We start from the raw sequence: 21,716 nt of genomic DNA, 5'->3' as shown, positions 1-21,716 counted from the left end.
TCGCAAATGTACCTACACTTTGCCAGTTGAGATAATTATCTACAGATTCCATAATACCTAGTAATTTATTTAACTATTTAGATTATTTTATCATTTGACCTTTCATAACACATTCATTCACTCAGAACTCGATTACAAATTCTATTTTAGTCAAGTACTCACGAGTATATTATCATTTCATAAGGTTATTGAAGTATTTCGTTTATATAATAAATTATCATAATAAATATTGGCCTAATGGTGGTACTAAATTACATCTATCATACGAATTTTAAATGTAAATGTTTGCTGTCATATATCATCAGGAAACTCCACACATTCACACGTTCACATATTACACGCACTGTTGAATAAGTGTGCGTGTAGAATAATATAAATGTCGAAAATATAAGTCATCTTTTTCTTTTCAGGGTACACGAAGGTGAAAGTTAGAAGGCAATTACAGAAAAAACTCGAGTTCCTTGCACGATACACAAATACTCTTATAGACCGCCGATGTTTGCTCTCGGAGCCTTATCACTTGATAAGTTAGAACACAAGCCACGAACAAACAACCTTATCATGAAAACGTTCTTACTGGGGACGCTTAGGTGCTCCGCAGAATCCACCGCAATCGGCCGTGGAACGAACACCTGAATTCCTCATCACCCACGATTCGATGAAGCACCAGACCGTGATGGAAGTCGTGGTGTTGTCTGTCAACACGAGATAACTCAGTGCAAAGTTTAAAGTGATAAGTGTACCAAAGAACAACCAAAGATTCGTTTTGGGAAGTCAAGCTAGTGCGTCAAGCTGGAGGACCTACAGACTTTGGAGAGCGCTGAACTCGCAGGGGAGAATGCGAGTGAGAAATGTCTGGAGAAGAACCTGAACCTCTCGGGGGACTACTGCCCGGCGTACTTCGATGGATTGCTGTGCTGGGACCCGACTCCGTGGAATACCCTCGCCGTGCAGAAGTGCTTTAGCGATTTCAATGGAGTTCACTACGACGACACACGTATGTACCTTGCATAATTATCATTATTATTTTAGCGATGATATCTACACATTTTTGTGTTAATGACGTACTAATCTTGTTATCAGTTAATACTGCAAAAACTATCAGTCAATGTTACATTTTAATTCTGTTGTAATCTATAAACAATTTAGATATACAAGTTATTTGCTCGTAATATGATTAAAGTGTGCCGATGTTTTAAAAGTAATAACTCACTTAATGTTAAATAGATAATTCCGCATAAAAAAGACTATGTGTTGCTACCCTCACGGATTCACTAGGGACGTCTCATGTCCTGCCTCTCCACACCCGTCAAACCAGACCACTATAGAATTTAAGAACTATTACTTAAAAGGTTTAAAATGGGTGTAGAGGTAGTTTCTTTGCATTACTATCATGAATTATTTGAGTAAAAATTTTACTTCCACATATTTGTGCCCGAAAATCTCAAAAATTATTTGATGGATTGAATTGCAATTTTGACACAAGATTACATTTGCATATAAGAGAGTTTTATATACTTTTATCCTGAATTTATTGTAGAACGCATAACTGAAAACAATTTAATAAGTATATTAATACTTCCACTATATTATGGTTTTCTCTGTGTACCTACCTATGATACGATTCCGGGTCAAACACACATAAAAATATAATACTCACACATAAAATTTAGCATTTTTGAAAATAATGAAATCCTAAAAACATCAACTTCTTTGTTGTTTACGAAGTTTGTTATTTATCAGCCTCGTCATTATGCAAAAACTTGCCGTAAAAATAGTTCCCAAACAAAATAATGAATATTTATGAATGTCCCGGTAATCGAGTTATTTTGTACTTTTGTACAAAACACAAAGCTTTTGTTTGAAGTTGCGAATTTGTGGAAGCCTCATTCACTCGTTGTTATGGTTCCAACTAGGGCATGCAATACCGGGATCCCGGGATTTCGAAATTCCGGGATCCCACATTTTATATGCCGGACTGATACCGTTCGTAAATTGAACAAGATCCCGCACGCGACTACTATAAGAATTAATGTATATGTATTAGATACTCAACGCGCAGCCTGAACTATTTGAGTCATTCCAAGGTATTCCGATCACCATGGATAAAAGCGGGGAATACTGGGAGTTTACGTCTTATATGACGTACAGTCCAAGATCATTCGGAAGAAAAATTTAAAATATGATTTGTTTCAGTTAGGTCCTTTTTCAACAAATCTTGAAGTTGTTCATGAAACATAAAAGTACCTACACGCGAGATACAGCAAATATCTGGATCCCGCGAATTGACGATGTTCTATCCCGCAAATACCGGGATTGAGAATTTCTTACGGGATTGCTGCCCTAGTTCTAGCGATTCATACAACGCTTGTTAACGAGTTTGATAGCAACTTTTGTAGAGTTATTCCCCCACATTTGCCTTTATATCCCAATCTACATTTCGGGTAAACAAAACGTAATTTACCCACAATATACAATTGACTGACAGACAGACAATGTCCGGTTTATAGAGGGTCGAATCAGGGTGTAGAGACATGACATTTTGCACAGGAGTTATATATAGGTATAGATATAGGTATAGTCCGCGTAAAACTGCTGAATAAAGAAATGAATCGCGCCGCCATAGCAAATTGTATGACTGCACCTGCTCGCAGCAACTTCAGAGCGGACTAGCAGTTTGGCGCGGACTATAACATAGATGACCATGGATTTAAGGATATTTGAACACAGTGGAAGTTTACGCAAATTTTGTTAGTAACTTGAGGAGAACATATCAGTTTCAACTCCGAATTCCTTTTTGATTTTCCTGAAAGGAACATATTCTTTATTTGTACTTTTACTTATTTAATCCCGTAACATAACCCCATAAAGATTTTCATTCGCGGCTTATTTACGGCATTTATTTATTCATTGATTTGCAACGGAATTAGGCAATATTATTATGAGTGGGTAAATTATATTGACATAAAAAAAATGCTTTTTAAAGAACCTATATTAAATTTTAAAATGATTTAATTTGATTTGATATATAGTTTGTTAACATTTTAGTGCGTACGTCTGAAAAGTTTTTCACCGAACCTAGAAATGTTGCGGAATTATAAAACGAACTTTTCATTCACGCTAATATTTTGATTGAATAGTATTAAAATACCAAAAGACTGACAAAGCCTCAAGCAATGGTATTTGTTCCATAAAAACGACCAAACAACTCTGTCAAGTTTGGAAGATAAAGTTTTATTTACATTGTTGTGGAGTTGAAACAACTCTTTGAATTACCTTCCGAAATTGTTGTTGTTTTCAAAGCGCGGGATAGTTAGAAAAAACACAAATTGCCCGTGAAATTATAAGCAGGCTGAATAAATTAATGGTAGAGAACCGCCATAACAAAATTACTGTTTTTTACTACCCATTAACACACCATCAACCCATTACTGTCTCAATGCTGGACACGAGTCTCCTCTCAGAATGAGAAGGATTAGGCCATAGTCCACCGCGCTGGACAAGTGCGTATTGGTCGGCCTATACCTCCGAGGATTTTTTTTAAGATATCTCTGGTATGCTGGTTTTCTCGTCATGTTTCCTTCGCCGTTTAAGCAAGTAATAATTAATTTTAATAACTTTGAAAATCAGAAATGTTTGTTTAATATTCGAACCTCGGACCCCTCGATCGAGGATAGTCCAGTGGTTGAAACTATGCATTAGTTTCAACCACTGCGGCGCTGCGTAAAGGACTCCGAGATCTCCAAAGGAAAGCAACCGGAGTCCTATTAGCGCATCGCCCCGTTGGGCTCCGCCCAGGTGGCCTCGCCTCTCCGACTGGTGTGCACGACGGTATGCGACCACACATAACGCCGTCCTCGAGATCGCTGGCCGGGCGGTTCGAGCTCCCACTCTTGCCAAGGGGTAGGGGGGTATCTACCTGTCTCCTTTCTATGACCTTGTCAACATAAGTACGTAGGGAAATAAAGCCCGCGTGCTTTTGATAGATGTCTGAAGCGTTTCATTACACGAATACAATTTAGAGATGACAGATGCCTGTGACACTCGTCGACAATCTAGGTTGGGCCTATTTGTCTGTTACGGACACTCTAGGTTCGATCTCCGATTAGACAGGTATATTTAATGACTTATTACACTACATTATTAATGAGACAGTCAATGAACATAAATTTCCTTTCTTTTCACATAACGATAAATTAAGCAAGCCATCTTCACTGCTCTCTGATCAAACCATACTAACTCTACTTGTTAATACTGCAGACATATGTATATGTCTACTATATATATACTAATTTAATATATTTAAAATAATGCAAGAAAGCAGTGATAGGGCTTCGCTCCGGACACATTCCATCAAACAAGTTTAAATGGCTGATGGGTTTGACTGAGACTCCTAATTGTTCAGAGTGTAATACAGTAGACGACAACTTCATGTGTTGATGGAATGTGTTCGCAACGAGGCACTGAGGCAGGAGCTGGGATTTTTTTACCGAGACTATAACATTGGCGGGTGTAATAGCATTCTGTGTTCCCCAGAATCTGAGGAAGCCAGAATGCTTATCAAATTATATTTGGGAGCGATAGCATTGTAATGTAATATGTGACGGGCTTTATGGGGGTGACATGGTCACTATGTGACAAAACCCCTTTTTTAATAAAGAATAAAAAAAAAGCAGTGATAGCCTAGTGGTTAAGAAACTCTGTCTCTTGATCGAGGGGACCGAGATTCAAATCCCAGACTCCCACCTCTAATTTTTCAAAGTTACGTGCGTACTAGCAATTAATTATCACTTGCTTTAATGGTGAAGACCTCGTGAAGAAACCTGCATACCTCAGAAGTCTTAATGTATGTAAAGTCTACCAATACCCACTTGGCCAGCGCGGTGGACGTGGTGGCTTCCTTCTCATTTTGACAGGAGACCCGTGCCCAGCAGTGGGACAGTCATGAGTTGATGATAAATATAATTTAGGTACCTCAGGAACCCATCTATTTATAAATCATGTTCCACAAATCAAAGCAAAGATCGACTATATTTTATAACAACAAAACAAACCCCGATTTATTTACGAACGTATAAGAATCGGAAGGAAACTTTATAGGTTTCCTTATTCCAGATTTACGAGTATATTTTTCCGTATTTCCATATTTTGTTGGCCTGTTTTCGAGTGCCTGTTTGTTAAAAAGTGGTAGCGAAATAATGTTATAAAGTAACAATTACATTTTAAATTATATTAAGCTTTTAATTAATTTTACTGGAATTTACAAATGTTAAAATATGTAGAGCTGGAAATTTCAGAACCACAAACGTTTATTTCAGTTGTATCTCTGAACATACCAGAAATATTTTACGATAATTGTAATATCTGTAGGTATGTATCAATTAATTACTTGAAAAGCGGAAAGACCCGTTTACATTAGGTTGGCCTAACAATTTTACCGTTTTCAACTGACATACTTTGTTGTTGAGAATATGAAGGAGCGAATTTTGTTTATTTTATATATTTAGATTTATTGAGACAATAATAAAATTATAATGTAAAACCGTCAGGTCAACCTAATGTGAACGGGCCCTTATGTAGAACCGTTGGATTACGTAGGAAGTGCTATAGATTTTGACAGATGTCCGATACAAACATTCTCTTTGGAATGTGTGGGTACGTAAGCCTACAGGTTACGTAGCACACATACCAAAGGGAATGTTTAAGTAGCTAGCATATATACGGTAAACGGTGTACAGATTAAGGGCTAATGTTCATTTACGGACACAGATCGTGTCGGACACGTAACATAGCAGACAAAAAAGTATTCTTATAGAAAAACTAGCTGACCCGGCAAACGTTGTGCCATATAAATAAAAAAATGTTAAGGGTGAACAACCCTTATCACTTACGGGTTTGAAAAATAGATCCAATGTGTACGAATCCAATGTGAAACATTCCAAAATCAACAACTACTTACGAATTAAAAAATAATTAAAAAAACCTTTTCCCACGGACTAAATTGTGAATCTAAACCATTCTCAAGTCCCCTTGAACACACACAACAAATTTTATTAAAATCAGTCCAGTCGTTTAGGAGGAGTTCAGTGACATACACACGCACATAAGAAATATATATATAAAGATATATTTTTGCCCGTATATGACACGTCAAATGACTTACATCTTATGTATAAAATTCTCGTGTCACAATGTTTTTTCAACGTTTAACAAACATGTAATAAAATTCAAGCTTAAGGTTAATTACACGACTCTACAAAAAAAATTTCGTTCTTTGTCCTAAAGTTTATACTATTATTTTCCAGTTAGTTATGCACAAAAACGAAAAGAAAATACCTTTTTTCGGTATAAAGTTTGCTTTTGTGACATCATGAATTTTGAACAACGCTATCAAGGCCAATACAATGAAAACATGATGGGCGACTATATTTGGGGTTTATTGAGAGAAAGTAGCTATGAACATAAAAGAAAAAGTAAAAGTGTGCACTTTTAAGTTATTTTCCACTTTTCTGTAAGCTATTTTGATAGTAAAACTTAATAAAAATAATAAACATTTTTATTTCAATAGTTTTATTTTCAATCAAAAATTAAAATCCGAGATTTTTAAAAATTTCGTTCAATCAGTCTTCTAAGCACAAAAGCAAAGTTTTTCATGCCATATATTTTTTTCCGTCTTATTGCGACCTAAACTACCGAAATTTAATGCTTTGCAATGAAAGTCAAATTTCATGTTGACCCGTGTTACCACTATCGTTCAACCTCAGATAGAATTTTTGTTCTACTACATCGGCCACGGATATTACGTTCCAACGAACAATTATGATGACATGATATGTAGAATATTCTACCAGCAGAAATAGCCTAGTGCAGGGGTTCCCAATCTTTTGTAACCCGCGGCGCAGTTACAAGTTTAAACTATTTGAAGCTAGCTAACTATTTGAAGAAGACAGTCGAAAGAAATAGGTACCTACAATTAATTAAAATTAAAACACCACAATATTAATTTTTACAATTTGTTATTATAAAAGATTTTAAACGGAAAACAACAAGAAAGACTTGAGAAAAAACAAAAATTAAATACGATATTTATTCAGTCAAATCAATGTCAAGGGTGAGCTTGGTGATCTCCGCGCAGTTTTTCAAAGCGGGGAATATGACTCGACACTGCTACTCTAATTTCTTGCTTCACATTGATTATTAGCGATATTTGTTCTTTATCACAGCTACACCTGAAAACCCAGCTCACATAGACATGATGTTGCAAACGGAATGAAATTTTTTTAATGCTTTGGATGTTAAATTTAGATATTCATTATGAATCGATAACCAAAACGCCAATATTTGTGGTGTCCAATAATTAGAGGATCACACGCGGCTCACACTTTGGGAACCCCTGGCCTAGTTGTTGAATCTCGTCCTCTGGATCGAGGGGTCCGAGATTCAAATCCCAGGCAACCTCTAATTTTCCAAAGTGATGTGCGTATTAGAAATCATTCAACATAATTTCAAATAATTGGTTATTTAGGTCTTTGTATGAAATTGTATTATCGTCACACTCATCAGTCGTCGTCATTATCGTCAGTCTCCAAAGGCACAATTTAAATCTACATATGCAGTTTGTTTTTATCAAAATCGGCCTCGTAACCATTGAACATTTTTCGCTTTTCCTTATATTTTCCTTTTATCACCGACACTTGAAAAAATTCACCCTGTATATAGATTATCCAATATAATAAATTTAATAAACATGCATTTCCAACAGAGAACGCGTCGCGCCTCTGCCTGGAGGGGGAGTGGCACAACTATTCGAACTACGCGAATTGCACGGAGCGAATCGCGAATGTGTCGCCGACGGACGTCGCCAGCCTCATATACCTCGCGGGCTACTCGCTCAGCCTCGCCGTGCTCTCCCTAGCTGTATTCGTATTCTTGTATTTTAAGTGAGTATTTATATAATTTATTTTATAACTCACGCCGCGCTTCTGCCTGGAGGAGAAGTGGCACAACTATTCGAACTACGTGAATTGCACGGAGCGTATCGCGAATGTGTCGCCGACGGACGTCGCCAGCCTCATATACCTCGCGGGCTACTCGCTCAGCCTCGCCGTGCTCTCCCTAGCTGTATTCGTATTCTTGTATTTTAAGTGAGTATTTATATACTTTATTTTATAACTCACGTCGCGCTTCTGCCTGGAGGGGAAGTGGCACAACTATTCGAACTACGCGAATTGCACGGAGCGAATTGCGAATGTGTCGCCGACAGACGTCGCCAGCCTCATATACCTCGCGGGCTACTCGCTCAGCCTCGCCTTGCTCTCCCTAGCTGTATTCGTATTCTTGTATTTTAAGTGAGTATTTCTTTCTTTGTCTTTTTATTAGACGTATTATTTATTACATGTATTGGTATTCTTACAAATGGGTATTATTTGTACCTTTTATTTTAAAAGGGTTGATTAAGCTCATAATTCCATTTTCGCCCGCTGATAATAACTGTTCGAAATTTGTTCGAAATTTAGGTCGGCAAATTTGTCAAATTTAGAACATTGGTGGGGAAAACAGTAGGCCGTATTAATAAAATTTTATTAATACAGGCGTAGGACTCTATGTACAATTGTATATATATGGGATGTTCTATGTGATCACTCATTACGTGTACCTATTTACTTTTATGATATAGAAAAATAAAAGTTGGAGAAAATTGTTGGAGAGTTTAAAGGTAATAGAGTCGAATTTTAAGGTAATAGAGTCGTTCACAGTTAAAATGCGATATTACTGCCCATTACAACTGCAGCGGTGCTACGCACTGCTGAAAGATCTAATAAGGTACGTACACGAGATGTTATTCTTAGTATTGTTGACTTCGGGTACGACCTATTTCCGATTAATTACAGTTATTTAGAGGCGGCACCGCTCCTTTAACTTCAAAAGGACTGGATATTCGGTTCCGTCTTCAATTTCATACAAAGGTAAAGTCGGTTTTGAACTCTATTTCTAGCCACTTCAAAATTACTGCATGACGTTTTAAGAATATAACATAAAATTACCATGAGATGTTAAATAACATAAGAAATTGTATATGATAACAGAACTTACAATAATTTTACACATATTACGAATGCGACTGTTAAGTAATTAAATTAAGAGACAACAAACGAGTAAATTTCAATATGATAAATTATTTATGTCTACGAAATAGTCAAATTTAATTCTCGTTAGCAATTAAACATAAAGTAACTTTAGCGTTGAATTTGGTAATGAAAATAAATATACTTTGACACGAATCTAGAATTCGGGCAATTTGTAACGACAAAGTAATCTGTGTGAAATTATTTTGCTTGTTACTACGTTCGTAACTTGTTGCTACGTTCCGATAAATAATTAATTAACATGAATCCAACGGTTCCAATGTTTATACAAGTTCTCAGAAGTGAAACTTTTCAATAACAATTTAGACTTTAGAAACTGAAGCATAACAATTATCTACCACGTATAGAACTTCTATACACCTAAACAAGGCCATTCTGCCGCGATCTCTCCGAAGTTGGACCCCTTGTGGGTCCCCCTCTTTTGTCCCTGTAGTTCCGAGACCAGAATAGGGCTACGGTATCCCCTGCCTGTCGTAAGAGGCGACTAAAAGGGGGTTTCGGGATTGCGGGTGGCAAGAGTGGATGGGCGGTATGTGTGGTCGCATTCCGTCGTATACACCAGACGATGTGGTGATACAAACTCACCTGGGCGGATCCCGACGGGGCAGTGAGAGGCGCTGAATGGACTCCGGTCGCGTTCCTTTGGAGATCCCGGAGTCCTCTACGCAGCGCCGAGGACGGCCACCGGGCGTATTTTAGTGCAGTAAAAGTCACACATATCCCCGTGTCGCTCCCACGGCACCGGGTACCTTTTGAAGGTTTCCTCCTCGAAAAAAAAAGAATGCCTCCAAAACAGTATGTCTCCCTTACTATACTATACCCTTCAAACTAGAACATAACAGCATTTTATACTGCTGTTATGAGGCATAAATGGGTATGGCGGTGGTGCCGCCGGAGTTAAACCACAGAGGGTTCTATCCTTTGCTGTGCTTCGAAAGATCAACTATTATCTCCTTCTCTAGCTTCACATCTTTCTTCTACAACATCACTAATTGTTCGCAGAAGAAAATCTCCACTAAACTTGATTCCTCGCTTGTCTTCCGTGGCCATATGGATATGTAAAAGTCCTATACCAGTTTTCCGTAAAGTGTGTCCCGCTGGTGTACCGTGATCATTAGTTGGTGTGCCGCGGAAAAGTAAGGTTATCTTATAAAATTATTTAAGTAATTAAGTAAGGGTAAGTAAAATACCTACACAAATCACGCGAGCGAGGCGTTTAGTTATCTGATTATTTAGTTTCGATAAATGTTGATTAATATTACTTTAAAACTAATTTTTAATTTGTGGTGTACCTCCAAAAATTTTAGTTTTCCTAGATGTACCTTGAAAAACAAACTTTGCGGAACACTGTCCTATACCACCACAGGTCTGTTTCAAATAAACGTGGGAGCTGTTACCACTGAACATCAAAGCTATATTCGAAGGCGACTCGAGCTTTCAACTTCCCGACGACGTAAAGCTAATTTCCGGTCCCCACATGTCGCTTGATATGCATCTTTATGTAGGTTAATTGCTTTTAACATCGAATCATGACATACTTCACTTTTTTCCTAATTAGTAGTAGGTCTATCTACTGGGTACAAAATTATTATGTAACGTTCCATAATAACCACTAAGCTATAAGAATTAAGAAACTCGGCCTTTTGATTGAGGGGTCCGAGGTTCAAATCTCAAGCACGCACCTTTGAGTCTTGGAAATTTCGTGTGTATTAGAAATGAATTATCACTTGCTTAAACTGTGAAGGAAATCATCGCGAGGAAACTTGCATACCTGAGAAATCTTAAAAAAAACAACATTTCGTAGGCCTGTGAAGACTACCAATTTGCACTTGTCCAACGCGGTGGACTATGGCGTAATCATTCAGAAAGAAGATCTCGTTTTGCTTTGAGAACTCTATGCACCTATTTTAAACAGCTCCAGGCTGAATAAAGTAAATAATGTAAGATTAAAATCTTGGCTATAGAATAAACTATATTATATTTATTCCCGATTAAATTTCAAGGCAAATAATTCCAATGTTTTCGTGTTTTGTACTTATCTTATATATAAAATTCTCGTGTCACAATGTTAGTTACCGTACTCCTCCGAAACGGCTTTACCGATTTTCACCAAATTTTATATGCATATTCAGGAGGTCTGAGAATCGGCTACTATTTATTTTTCATACCCCTAAGTGATAAGGGCTGTTCACCCTTAACATTTTTTTATTTATTTGGCAACACAACGTTTACCGGGTCAGCTAGTTACAAAATAAATATCCACAGACATGAACTTCCAATTTCACAATGCATAAAATTGCAGCGCGCATACCTCTCTTGTCTACATTCTTGAAAATTTTCTGTAATATTCCAAAGGGATCATCATACTACCAATCCACACTAAAGTGCTTTGGCAAAGGGAGATCTCCCGCCGGGCTAGGTGATCATGCCCGGGGAGCGGCCGTGCTCCGTCTCAGTTCGGAACTTGTATATATGCCAGATATTTAGAAAACTTCGATAGCGTGATTCAGAATACTCGTGGCGCCATCTCTTGTCGAGTAGCGGGAGGTCGCCACAGTGCTAAGCTTAAACCTAAGCGAAACCTAAAGGCTAAAGTCTAAACCCTATTTTGTGTGAAGGGCTAATTCTAGTGTCTGTATCTGGTGTCTACACTCCTGTTTGAAGCGGTCTACTAGTGTCCAAATACTCGTAACAGACTAGTATTACAAAGGTGTCGTCTGTGGCTGGGTGAGGCTAGATTGCCTGGTCAAACAAATAACGTAGGCATGTGATAAGCACTTGACATTGTGTTGGGTTACAATCTCTTCAAATTAATTTAAATGTATATCGATGTGGATTCTTTTTATAAGAGCTCCGTAACCGATATAAAGACTTGATAGATTAAATTAATCTTAAAATATTTAAAGGTGGTAAGAACCCTTTGTGGTTTGACTAGAGGTAGGCCACTACGCTCGTTTTACTTTATAATAGTAAATTCATACACTACTGTGTTCTGTTTGAAAGAAGGAAGTAACAGTATCTATGGCCGTCAGATTAAAAGTCAGTAGTGACCATGTACTATCAGGTGGATTGCATTTTTTTTTTTTTTTATAATATAAGAATAGCAGACGAGCATGCAGTCCACCTGATGTGGCTACTGCCGCCCATGGACATCTGTAATCAACCCCAGATAGGATTAGATATTCCTACCTGAGGTCGGCCACAGATGCGCCGCTACCCCTGAGGACTAAGCTGGAACGCCTCGGAAAAGTCTGTCTCCCTTACCACACCCTTCAAACCGGAACACAGCAGCGCCTAACACTGCTGTTATTAGGTAGAAATAGGTGTGGCCGTGGTGCCGCCGGAGTCGAACCACAAAGGGTTCTACCACCTTTATACTTGCTCATTTGATACTTCAATTTTATGAAAAAAATATTTATAAGGTATTACTTACTTTTCACGTCATCAGCATAGTCCTATACTTCCCGGAAACGCTTTGCAGATACCAAGATATAGCATACAATATGTCCATTTAAGCAACGTGTGAGATCGTTTCATAGATGAATAACTCTTAGAGGCAATAGCTTCACATTTTGGTTTAGTCAATGCATAATTTGCTTTTGTAAATTAACATGCCTCGGAAGATATGGTAACTATCGGTCCCATTTCATAGTTTAAAATGGAACGTGTGTACGCTAGCCTAGACACGAGGTCCCTGTAGTGCCGGTATCAGAATAAGGCTACGGTATTCCCTGCCTGTCGTAAGAGGCGACTAAAAGGGGCCTCCGGGGTTGCGGGCGGCAAGAGTGGAAGCTCAAACCGCCCGGCCAGCAACCCCAGGATGGACGGCGGTATGTGTGGTGGCATCCCGTCGTGTACAACAGACGGTGTGGCGAGCGGCATGCTCACCTGGACGGAGTCCGACGGGGCAACGCGCTAAGAGGACTCCGGTTGCGTTCCTCGGGAGATCTCGGAGTCCTTTACGCAGCGCCGAGGACGGCCACCGGGGGTGTTTTAGTGCGGTAAGAATCCCACATAATTCTGTGTCGCTCCCACGGCACCGGGTACCTTTCGAAGGTTTCCCCCTCGAAAACAAAAAAAAAAGAAAAAAAAGAAGAAAAGCCTAGACACGAGAGATATAGGGCCGTAAATATGCTGGTGTTGATATATAAAATAAAATAAAAATTATATAAAACGAAATCTCAGTTCGTTAACGTGGAATTTTGGAGCTTACCTTGAGAGTCAAGACCAAAATTTGAAAATAATGTAAATATAAGTGTGACAATATCTCCTCTTCGTAGGTCGTCGGATACAAAAGACAATTCCTCTTCAAATGGGTTCAACCGACTAAAACCGAAGTGCTTACTTACAAAGTAAAATAATATCCGCGCATTTTTTACAACAATAGGAAAAGCGTATAAAAATATTTGTAAGATTTCCACAGCCTCTTTACTTCATCAATTATCGGATTATCACAAAGGAGCAGAGCTTTCTTTCTATCAACTTGTTTGTTTGCGATAAAAATTAGGGATGGCGATTTATTCCGAAAAACTCGATTCTTGAATCGATTCGAATCGAAGTGCAATAAATCGATTCACACAAAAATTGAAGCCCAAAAAGTCTGTTCTCCAAAAATCAATCTTCGATCTCTTCAGCTAAAAGGGCTAAGAAAGCGAGAAAAAAAGGTCATCAGGATCAAACTAGCACTGCAATACGTATCCGTTAGCAAAAAATGTCTATAACACATTCAACCAATTTCGAAAAGACCAACTTTCGATTTTCTAGGATGAAAGATCAATTCACTGAATAGATGCATTACTGGAGATCGATTAAAATAATCGATTTTCTTTGCTCAAAAGATCGATTCCTCGATTTATCGATCTCAGATCGTCATCCCTAATAAAAATAATTTAAAGTCGGTTTGCGGAGTAAACAGGAAAATTATGCAAGACAAGTTTTAACATCTTTGAACAAAGGAAAGAGGATATTTCTCTAACAAAGATAGTTCTTAATTAGCTTGAAGTGCCTTTTAGCGGTTTTTGTCATGAAGCAAACTAGTATAACATATTTATGTAGTTCCCTTTGGCTCTAGTCTCACCGGTCATTAGCTACTGTCGTTGGCAATCTTTAGCTATTATGAATTATCAAGCCATTCAATATTTGACAATTTCTTTATATTAGTCAAATTTTGATCTTTGGTAGACAAAAAAATATAGATTCTTTAATAATAATGAGCGTAAGTAGTGATAACGTGACTGGCAAAAGTTGCTCCGCGATTGTTTAGTAGCTTAGGCATCGTTACAGACGCGCAGACAATCGATTTTTAACGGAATTCCCGAAAAAAACAAACATGTACCTTTTTTTTGGGTCAAACAACAAATTGGGCGTCAATGGACGAAAATGAACCGATTAAGCGGCTGCTCTTAAGATTAAGCGTCAAAATGGTAGCCAACGCAAATATCGCCCGAGCAATAGTCCATTGCGGTCAGCCTTAATGATACGGTCAGCCGCTCATGGACGCAGCCTCAAACAGAATTAAATTACTCTTCAGCACTTAGAACTCTTGAGCTTTCCCGCACTTTAAACTAGAAGAAAACACTGTATAACACAGTTTGCAAAATAATTTATAATAGAAACAGCTGACAATAAAGTTTGAAATAATAATGAGAAAATATTAATTAACAAAATAAATGAAACAATCAAATGCTACAATTTTATAACTAATTAATTTGAAGACAAAATCATACGAATATATTTTTAATTGAGGTAGTAAAGAATAGTAAAGAATGAATCTACCTAATAGCGAATCATCACTGTCACGGATGGACATGAATAACCATCTACATCAGTCGTCCTGCCTGATGTGTTGGCACTCGTGAAAACTAAGATGGTCTGATGGATGAAAGGTTGACTACTACTACATAGTATAGAATACTACTAGCATTAAGTCCGCCTTTTACACCGAATTTTATGGTATAGTAAAGTTCTAAATAAATAAATAAATAAATGGTCTCTCCATAAGTCAGCCGGTATCCACGGTCTTCCATTGAAACGCAGAACTGCTTCAGGCTAAAAATAGGTGTTGTGGTAGTACCTCCCTTGTCGAAACATGGTGCTTCTACCTTCCTACCAGAAAAAAAAATTGTAATCAATTTACTTCCTAATGTATATTTTCATCAAGCCATCTTCAAATTGACTATGCCTGCTAATAAATCATCTCTTCAATTAAAGTCAGAATTCAGAAATCTCCAACGGAGTATTCAATTAGACATTATCACATCGAACATCCGTTGTCTCCCCTAATCTCAAACTTACGTCGAGACAAAGTTTGTTCAGTAACTTGCCAAATTTGGACAGAACCATTGTCTTGTGAAGATAATGATAACATTGCTCTTTTATATACATATAATATTTAAGAGGTGTTTACTTTCATTTGAGAGTTGATATGGTCATATCCACTGCTGCTCTGAATATACTGCTAAAGGTGGTAGAACTTATTGTGGATCAAATTCGAAGTCACCGCTACACCGGCTGGGGACAGGATGGGAAAGAAAGATCCTCGTGACGATCGCGTTTAGGCAAAATAAGAACAGTTCGGCCCATCAAGTGTACCGACGACCTGAAGACGGCAAAACGGTGAAACTGCTGGATTTAGAAGGCAAGGGACCGGTTGCAATAGCGCCAATTAGGAGAGGCATATGTCTAGCGTTAGACCTTAATAGGTTGGTGAATGGGATATATGGATGGGATTGGAGACAGACTTATTGATTCGAAGAGCTTCAACTTTGACCTTTGTTACTATAATTTCTCAAATTGACCCCAATTTACAAAATGCGGCAAAGTGATGCCCGCACTCTGCACCGTTAGACATTTTTGGATTTGGTGGAAGTAGCAATTAAAAGTGATTGCTCTTATCATATTAGCACACACTACACGTGAATAGTGTAAATAACACGTCCGCATCTATTTACACGTATTACTACAGTGTGTTACGTAATACATGTACATAATTATGTTTGTAGAAGTTTTAGACGCATGTGTGAAGTTTTAAAAATCCCATATAACATGAATTATGAACATAAATGCGTTCGTCGTCAACCCATTACTGTCCCACTGCTGAGTTCGGTTCTCTCAGGATGAAAGGGGTTTTAGGCCTTAGGGTCAACTGCGCTGAATAAGTGCAAATTGGTAAACTTGTCATTGTAGAAAGTCAAGCTGCAGGTTTCCTCATGATTTACGTAAATCAAAAGACGGCCCTATCGCTATTACTGAATCACGCTATCGAAATCTCCTCAATAACTTGGAGACTGTCGGAACTCAGAAGTCAACTAGCTTAGCGGGAGACCTCACTTTGCGAAAAAAATATAATTTTCACCTTGCCTATACGTCAGTACGTCATCCTGATGAGCTTAACAACGATATTATTAAATTATTGTATTGTTATCGACCTCTGACTGAGAGCAAAGCCGCAGGTAAAAATTAGTTGTCCCTCTAGTCCCGGGTAGTACTAAAATAGGGTTACGATATCCGCTGCCGGTCGTAAGAGACGACTAAAAGGGGGCCCCCAGATTTGCGGGCGGCAAGAATTTGCGGCGGGCGGGGAGCTTGAACCGCAACCGACTCCGGGAAGGACGGCGGTAAGTGTGGTTACGTACCATTGTTAATATCAGAAGGTGGGGGAGAAGCGGAAACTGCTCCACCAGGGCGGAGCCCGATCGGTGCATCGCGCTTCGAGGCCTCCGGTGGTGTTCGGAGACCCGGAATTCTCCAACAAGCGCTGGGGACGGCCACCGAGGGGTTTTAGTGCGGTAAAAAACCCACATAACCCGGCGTCGCTCCCACTTCGTCGGGTACCTTTTGATGGTTTCCCCTCATAAATAAAAAAGGTAGAAGTTAGTAGTTTATAAGTAAGACGTACGTAACACGACATGACCGAGTGTGCGCTACGCAATCTTGTACCATATAACAATTTCGCAGTACCGTGTATTCGCCTTTGATATTATCATATTACTTTAGCATTTCTTTATTGTTTCAGGGATCTCAGATGTCTTAGGAATACGATACATACAAATCTTATGTCAACCTACATACTGTCTGCCTGCAGTTGGATGTTAAATTTAGCTTTACAAGTGAGTATAAAGATTTTTACTTTAAGTTTTTTACGTATTGGCTGATTCATACCTCATGTTTATCAGTTATGTTGAAGGTGATAGAACTCTTTGTGGTTCGACTCCGGCGGCACCACCGCCACATCTATTTCTACCTAATGACAGCAGTGTTAGGCGCTACTGTCAAAATGGGTAGGACATTGGATAGACAGCTTGACTTAGATAGATTGCTTTTATTATTAAAAGCGGGCGTAATTCAATTCAAATCGATTCGCTATTTAATCAGAATACTTATACCTATCTATAGAAATATTTGATATCAAAATGTCTGTCTATAATTTAAAATTTCAACAAATTAAGCCTCATGTACACAAACCCGCACAATGCTCAAAAAATCTATAACACAAAACAATCAATAAATCAAGATATTATGTAGGAATTAGGTTTATATTCACACATTGAACGTATCAAACACAGGCAAAATCATATTTTGTATACAATATTTTAACAGGTACCGCCTATATGTCTATGTACGTAACGGTAGATATAAATTCACTGTCACAAATTGTATGGGAGAATACATTTTTTTCTACCACGGTACGCGCTATATTTGGGGAGCCCAAGAGGGGATTTCGGAAGTATCTCGAGCGCGTCAGACTAAGATATGGGAGATTACACCCTGAAGAGTATCCTAAACCATAAATGAGCTTTCTATGTCGGGGAGTTTGCAAAATCAAAAAAATCAATTACTGGACACGCTCGAGCGTGGTCAATTTTCTCTTTAATATAATGGAAATAATGCTAGAAAACGAGAAGCTCATAATCTGCCAATTACCACACGACGCAGTAGTGAAAAAAAGTCATTTTGAAAAAAAGATATCCTGTATTATTATGCTATCTGATAAAGTCACTTATTAGCATGAATCCCTGGGAAGTAATAATGCATCACAAACTAAAGGGAAAGGCGCATTTTTAGGAGAATACATTATTCTTCATACATTCTCATACAATTTTTTTTTCAAATCGGCAGAATGAGAAAACCCCCCGCTGAATCGAAAAATATCATATAACCTTTTCTTCATTCTAATGTCTAATTTACACAATCGTATAGGTCCCAATGACGCTCGAGTTTCTACACATTTAGCATCCTGGGCTCCCCTACTACTATGTCTGTCAATATAAATAAACCCTTATGCACGGACATGAATGCAAACGGACATGCTTGGTAAAGCTGAAATCCTGTTTAGTAATGGACGCATCTGTTGAATAATTGAGACTGTCGTATGCCAATTTAAGCCATAGTCGATGAGGGCAAGCTTTTTATACTGGCAATTTGCACAGTGAACGGTGGCAATTTGTCTAGAATATCTATGTTTTACTCGTACGATAGCTTATGTATAGCCAATTAATTTGACTTTAATTTTAACAGCTAACGACGACGCCACCAAGATTAAGTTTTTCAATTTTGTGTTTTCAAATGTAACACATACCTAACTTTTGACATTTATCAATATATCCCACAGTTATGTTCGCTAACATTTTTATTGCTAACATTTTTTTTATATGTGGAAAAGTTCTGTACCATTATACACGTACGTACTTACTTCTTTTAATGGTTCCAGTTAAACTTAACTAAACAAAGCCAGAACAATGGGATAAAGTAGGTCGCTCGTTTGCTTTACCACCGGTTTTTTAGGTTAAACCGGCAGCCCATATAATTCAACATTTACTCATTTCATTCTTTACAACCCTCAATTATTAAATCCTAAGCTCATTCCCAATTTACCTTTTAACCCTGGAAAATGGATAGGTAGTTCATTTATTATTAAACCGCAATATTTTTAGTAATTATTACCGTGAGGTTGCCTGGAATAAATCGCTGTTTAGCGATTGGCTGTTTAGGCCACCTTTTGTATTGTTTCATATTTATATGTTACTAGCTGACCCGGCAAACGTTGTGTTGCCATATAAATAAAAAAATGTAAAGAGTGATCAACCCTTATTACTTAGGGATATGAAAAATAGATATTAGCTGATTCTCAGACCTACTGAATATGCATATAAAATTTGATGAAAATCGGTAAAGCGGTTTCGGAGGAGTACGGTAACTAACATTGTGATATGAGAATTTTATATATAAGATGTATTTGTTACTAAATCAGTCTATACAATGTTTGCCCACCAAAGTTTATTTATTAATAACAGACGTAATATTAATCGTTTATAGTAGTAAAACCCTTTCAAGGTTCGATTCCAGAACCATCACATACACAAATGTTTCTGCTTATAACAGTAAGTCAAGCGATTCTGCTTAGTGTATAAATATCAGCCCCTTACCACACTCTCAAAAGCAGAGCTTAACGCTGTTGTTATACATAATTTTATGTGACGATGGTGCCTCCAGAGTCGAACGAAGGCTTTTACTTCAATTACCACTAAGTGGATTATTCTTTAACTATTTATATTCTCTAAAATCAAGATGTAAAGATTATCTTCTTAAATATATTTTGTCATATATTTTTTTCCAGAACTGGTCTGACGAGGCGCAACAAGATCAGACATCGTGTATGATTCTAGTGATATGTATGCATTACTTCTACCTCACAAATTTCTTCTGGATGCTAGTTGAAGGTAAAATTTTCTTTAATTAAAATAAAATATGTACTGGCTAAACATATAAGGCGACTTAGTCCTCAAGAGTGGTAACCCAGCTGAGTTCAGCTTTTGACCCTGAGACCCTGTTATACATGGAGTTGGTTGCAGATGATCGTTACTTAAAACTCATAAAGAAAATATACCTACCTATAGTAACTTTAATAATACCTCAGCGATAATAATTAGTGTTAATTGTTTGTAATGTAACTATTTTTATATTCGTAAATTCGAAAATTTAAGGCTCAATTTTTCAACACCATTTTACCCACAGAAAATTATTTTCAAAAATTTGCTTATGTCCTTCCTAAAGATGTAAAGTATGTCGATAACAATTTTTTTTGTTAACCGTGATAGAATTACAGACCGGCCTCCATTCACATTTATATTAGTTCGAATATAAACATCAATTATTGTTTTCCAAGTAAAATTTGTACATTTACGATTGCCTTCAACTAACTAATATCTTATATTTAAATTATCTTAGTAACTTTAGCATTTGTTTCATAATTCGCGAACTAATTTACTATTGTAGTTACACAAGTTATGGAACTACCTAATTTATTAAAACAAAACATAATTTGTTACTTTAAAAGTAATCTTCAACAAACATTTTCTTTACAGTCAAATCTAATAATGATATTTATACTCCGCCCGATCCCAAACCCAATTGAATCGTAATTCGTTTGATCGTAATATATCTTATGAATCCATACAAAGTCTAAATTGAGAAAAATTGGACTTCGCAGAATCTTTTACATTTTATGAAGTTTTATCTTGAAGGTCTTATCCAATTTGTTTTGCTTTATTTTAAGATGGAATGATATTATAATTTGTTTTATCCCTAATAGTAACTGTAATAGCAATAGCAGTGATAGCCTAGTGGTTAAGAAACTCGGCCTCTCGATCGAGGAGTCCGAGGTTGAAATCCCAGGCACGCACCTCTGATTTTTCAAAGTTATGTGCGTATTAGAAATTAATTATCACTTGCTAAACGGTGAAGGAAAACATCGTGAGGAAACCTGCATACCTAAGAGATTTATAAAAATAAAAAAAATCTCATAAGTATGTGAAGTCTACCAATACGCACTTGGCCAGCGCGATGGACTAAGGCCTAATCCTTTTCATTCTGAGAGGAGACCCGTGCCCAGCAGTGGGACAATAATGGGTTGATGATGAAGTAACTGTAATTGTATTATCTTGAACAATCTTATTTTCATTCTATGATATATTTTTAGTATAACTATAACATTGAGGCCCTTGTTTGTCTGTCATTTAAAATTTAATGTTATTTTTTTTGTTCCTGTTTAGATAATATATGATGTAAATATAACGTTTTTCACTTTTTGTCTATCTTTTCTACTTTCTAAGCTTAGAAACAGACTTCAAATATAGATCTTTTCGTCAAACCGCCCTTAAAAGACCACTTCTGAACTTAGATTTCTCCCAAAAAAATGGGATTTTACGAATATAATAATAATTGGCCTTATGTGTGGGTCACGTCCATCGCAATCAACGAGTCATTCTGTTTCTCTGCATACCGATGGTTGTTTACAGAATTATCTGTATGAAAAATCACCAATTGTGGCCGATCGTCCATTGGCCAATAGATAGTTGCATAGACTCCCAGAGTCGCTTAAGTTACTCAGAAGCTACTTAATCCGCTCACACTCTGGCGATCAATTTGTTGTTCAAGTTCTCGACGAGCGGCACATGTTGTAATAACAGTAGTGTTAGGCGCTACTGTGTTCTGTTTTGAAGGGTGTGGTAAGGGAGATATACTTTTCTGAGGCGTTCTAGCTTAGTCCTCAGGGGTAGCGGCGCATCTGTG

General features: G+C 37.5%; 2 protein-coding genes across 5 annotated transcripts in view; both read left to right on the top strand.

Moving 5' to 3' along the window:
- The first annotated feature begins 237 nt into the window (after positions 1–237).
- Positions 238–7,944, top strand: LOC140752547 (diuretic hormone receptor-like). Its single transcript, XM_073086885.1, has 3 exons — positions 238–243; positions 784–997; positions 7,763–7,944. The coding sequence occupies exons 1-3, from the start codon at positions 238–240 to the stop codon at positions 7,942–7,944; spliced, it is 402 nt and encodes a 133-aa protein (XP_072942986.1).
- A 60-nt stretch (positions 7,945–8,004) lies between these two features.
- Dh44-R2 (Diuretic hormone 44 receptor 2) overlaps positions 8,005–21,716 on the top strand; it is a 39,710-nt gene continuing 25,998 nt past the window's right edge. Inside the window, exons 1-3 of one of the 4 annotated variants that reach the window (XM_073086528.1) lie at positions 8,005–8,144; positions 17,161–17,254; positions 19,762–19,864. In XM_073086528.1, coding sequence (XP_072942629.1) covers positions 17,201–17,254; positions 19,762–19,864 — 157 coding nt within the window. In that variant the 5' untranslated portion in view covers positions 8,005–8,144; positions 17,161–17,200. Of the gene's footprint in view, positions 8,145–8,182; positions 8,349–13,111; positions 13,148–17,160; positions 17,255–19,761; positions 19,865–21,716 lie in introns of those variants that run through there. The other 3 variants (XM_073086526.1, XM_073086525.1, XM_073086524.1) reach the window with 3 other exon arrangements.

Source organism: Epargyreus clarus, unplaced genomic scaffold, assembly GCF_041222505.1.
Source record: "Epargyreus clarus isolate Ecla_fem2 unplaced genomic scaffold, WU_Ecla_fem_2.2 ptg000024l, whole genome shotgun sequence".
NCBI classification, from domain to species: domain Eukaryota; kingdom Metazoa; phylum Arthropoda; class Insecta; order Lepidoptera; family Hesperiidae; genus Epargyreus; species Epargyreus clarus.
The sequence above is the reverse complement of the archived record's forward strand: the minus strand, read 5'-3'. Positions and strand labels throughout refer to the sequence as shown.

Excerpts from the sequence above, each read along its gene's own strand:
- LOC140752547 (XM_073086885.1), top strand. Across the intron at positions 998-7,762 it reads AGTTCACTACGACGACACAC|AGAACGCGTCGCGCCTCTGC; the intron begins GTATGTACCTTG and ends CATTTCCAACAG.